The following is a 2733-nucleotide window of genomic DNA, read 5'->3' on the forward strand; positions in this document are numbered from 1 at the left end:
AGAATAACAAGCCTTTTACCTAAAATTGACTGGCAATAATGTGAATAATTACAAGAACCAATGATGAAGTGCCCACTTTCTCTTGCAGGCCCGTTTGTTTGATGTTGGCCTGGTGTTGCCGCAGAACTCGTTGTCCCTCCCCTTTAACACCCTGTTTGTCTGCTGTTGGTCTGAGGTTGCCGATGAATTCGCTGTCCATTCCCTTTGACACCTTTCTTAACTTTTACAACCACACACCCACAATACCCAGTTATATTATTGATATAGATATTTCGATCCGTATATACGGTAGTCAATCAGAATTTTAAGCATTCATTTCAAGAAACATTTTTATTATTAGGAAAAAGAAGAGAGATATTTGTGGGATCGCTGTCTGTCATTTAATGTTATTAACCTCGTTTTTTTAAAAAGGAGTATCTTGGGGGTTTGGAGGCGGTTTGTTTAAGAGGTTATGTGAAATATGGGCTTCATATTTATTAAGCATGTAAATCTTGGTGGTGGGTTTTTGTTCTGAAATTTTCCCGGAAAATTTGGAATCTGGGTATTCTTGATATTCAGGCAAATTTCTGGTGAGATTTGAAAACTATCTAGAGTTTCCGGGAATTTTTTCACATGAGCTCTGCACAATCTTGATTCTGAGGGAATTAGGTTACAAATATTTGGTAAAATATTTTATTTTTCCGTTCCAGCTCTGTTTTTTGTTGGTCTTTTGCGGTTGACAAGTTCAATTTGATTTGTATCGAAAACTGTCATTATCAAGATTGAATATTTTATTTCTTGAAAGATCAAAATGCAATTGCAAATGGGATTATGGTGTTGAAATTATCCACCCGTGTCTTTTGGAGAGAAGTAAAGATTGGAGTTTCAATCAGAGTTCAGTGAAATTCCAACAGTTCCTCCAAATTATTTTTGGATTTTATCACTGGTAAAAATTGGCTCAAATGTTGTTACAGATTGGTAAGAAACGAGGAAATTGTGAGCACAAAAAAGTTGATAAATTGGTGAGATTCCTCATATTGTACGAGGATCAAGGAACCAGGTGTATAAGGGTGTCTATAGGGTTATTTTAGTTTTTGTAACCGAAAAGGGATTCAGCCTCAATTTTGTATTTGAGGAATTGTAAATATATGGTAAGTATGAGATTGTTAAGTCTTATGGGTAATTCTTTTGGATGTTCTGCATCTGGGGAGCGTCTAGTTTCTGCAGCAAGAGACGGGGATCTTCAAGAAGCCAAGGCTTTATTGGAGTATAATCCTCGCCTTGTGAGGTATTCGACCTTTGGTGTTCGCAATTCTCCCCTACATTACTCGGCTGCTCAAGGTCACCAAGAGGTATTTTATAATTCAGTGCAAGTTTTTGGAATATGTTTAGTCTCAAAGAAACCGTGCTTGATGGTGATTATATTATTTGTACCTTGTATTTAGATTGTTTCCCTCTTAGTTGAATCGGGAGTTGATATTAACCTCAGGAACTATCGCGGGCAGGTAAACTTTTTCTCTTTTTCCTCTATCTTTCACTTCTTATTTGGATGGTTATTTACAAGACAGTATTTATTTGTAATTTCAATTTCTTCAATGCTATATAATAAATAGATGATTAATTGCTTGAACAGACTGCTCTGATGCAAGCTTGTCAATACGGTCATTGGGAGGTTGTTCAGACTCTGATTCTATTCAAAGCCAATGTATGACAGTTCGTTCAGTGGTATATTTTGCTATATTTTAACTGAATGACTTTTTCTGGGATAAGGTCACAACTTATTATGGTGTTGAATTTTAGATCCACAGAGGTGATTATCTTAACGGAGGAACTGCACTTCACTTAGCTGCTCTGAATGGCCATTCCCGATGTATCCGGCTTCTCCTTGCTGATTACATTCCTAGCATTCCTAATTTTTACAGCATCTTAAGGAAAAGATCAAAAAATGATGCATCTATTTCGGAAATTGATGATAGGTACTGAATATCGAAATTTTCTTTTAAACTATTTAAATTTTCTATTTGCGGTATGCTTAGTAATTTAATACTTCTTTTGCCCTTTTAAGTGCACTCTATGAGGTCATTAATAGACCTGCAGATGGCGGCATCACTGCTCTCCATATGGCTGCACTTAATGGGCACGTTGAAACCGTTCAACTCCTCCTGGATTTAGGGGCTTCCATATCCAAGGTCACTGTGGAAAATGGAACTACAATTGATTTAATTGGCAAGTTGAACTTTTTATTTCTTTTTGCATTCACATATTGTTGAAGGATTTTGGTTTTAGTATGCATTATTATCTGTTTAAATATGAAATATCACATCAAGAATGACAGATTCCTTTTTGCACAATGAAATTTATGGATGCACATTACCTTGTCGAGTCATTTAAAATATCATTTACAGTCTTGCTTCTTTGGAAGTGCATGCTAGTGGATGTGGGAACAAACTGACAGCCAATTTCGGCGGTAAGAGAATGTTCAGTTGATTTCCAGTTGTCGGTTGTCTAATATTACATGATTTCTTTATCTCAAAGAATGACAACACTGTCATTTATGGATTTGATTCCATTTATTTGTGGATTGCTTAATGAATTGGCTCAGGTTTGCTGTGGATTGCGCCCTCTAGGTTAACTAAAAAAGGGACTTATTCTCAATTTTAAAATTCGTATGTTCTGAAATTCCACGTTTGCTTCTTCTGATGTCTCCTTCCCCTCCCTTTATTCAATTCCAATTTTTACAAAATTGTTGCAGCA

The 2733-nt window shown here is 36.0% G+C and overlaps 1 protein-coding gene across 1 annotated transcript in view; it reads left to right on the forward strand.

Moving 5' to 3' along the window:
* The first annotated feature begins 38 nt into the window (after positions 1–38).
* The window catches only part of LOC111402192 (probable E3 ubiquitin-protein ligase XBOS32), a 6772-nt gene continuing 4077 nt past the window's right edge, over positions 39–2733 (forward strand). The window contains exons 1-5 of the mRNA XM_023030345.1: positions 39–1331; positions 1425–1484; positions 1613–1684; positions 1780–1955; positions 2045–2205. Coding sequence (XP_022886113.1) covers positions 1128–1331; positions 1425–1484; positions 1613–1684; positions 1780–1955; positions 2045–2205 — 673 coding nt within the window. The 5' untranslated portion in view covers positions 39–1127. The remainder of the gene's footprint in view (positions 1332–1424; positions 1485–1612; positions 1685–1779; positions 1956–2044; positions 2206–2733) is intronic.

Source organism: Olea europaea, chromosome 10, assembly GCF_002742605.1.
Source record: "Olea europaea var. sylvestris chromosome 10, O_europaea_v1, whole genome shotgun sequence".
Lineage (NCBI taxonomy): Eukaryota > Viridiplantae > Streptophyta > Magnoliopsida > Lamiales > Oleaceae > Olea > Olea europaea.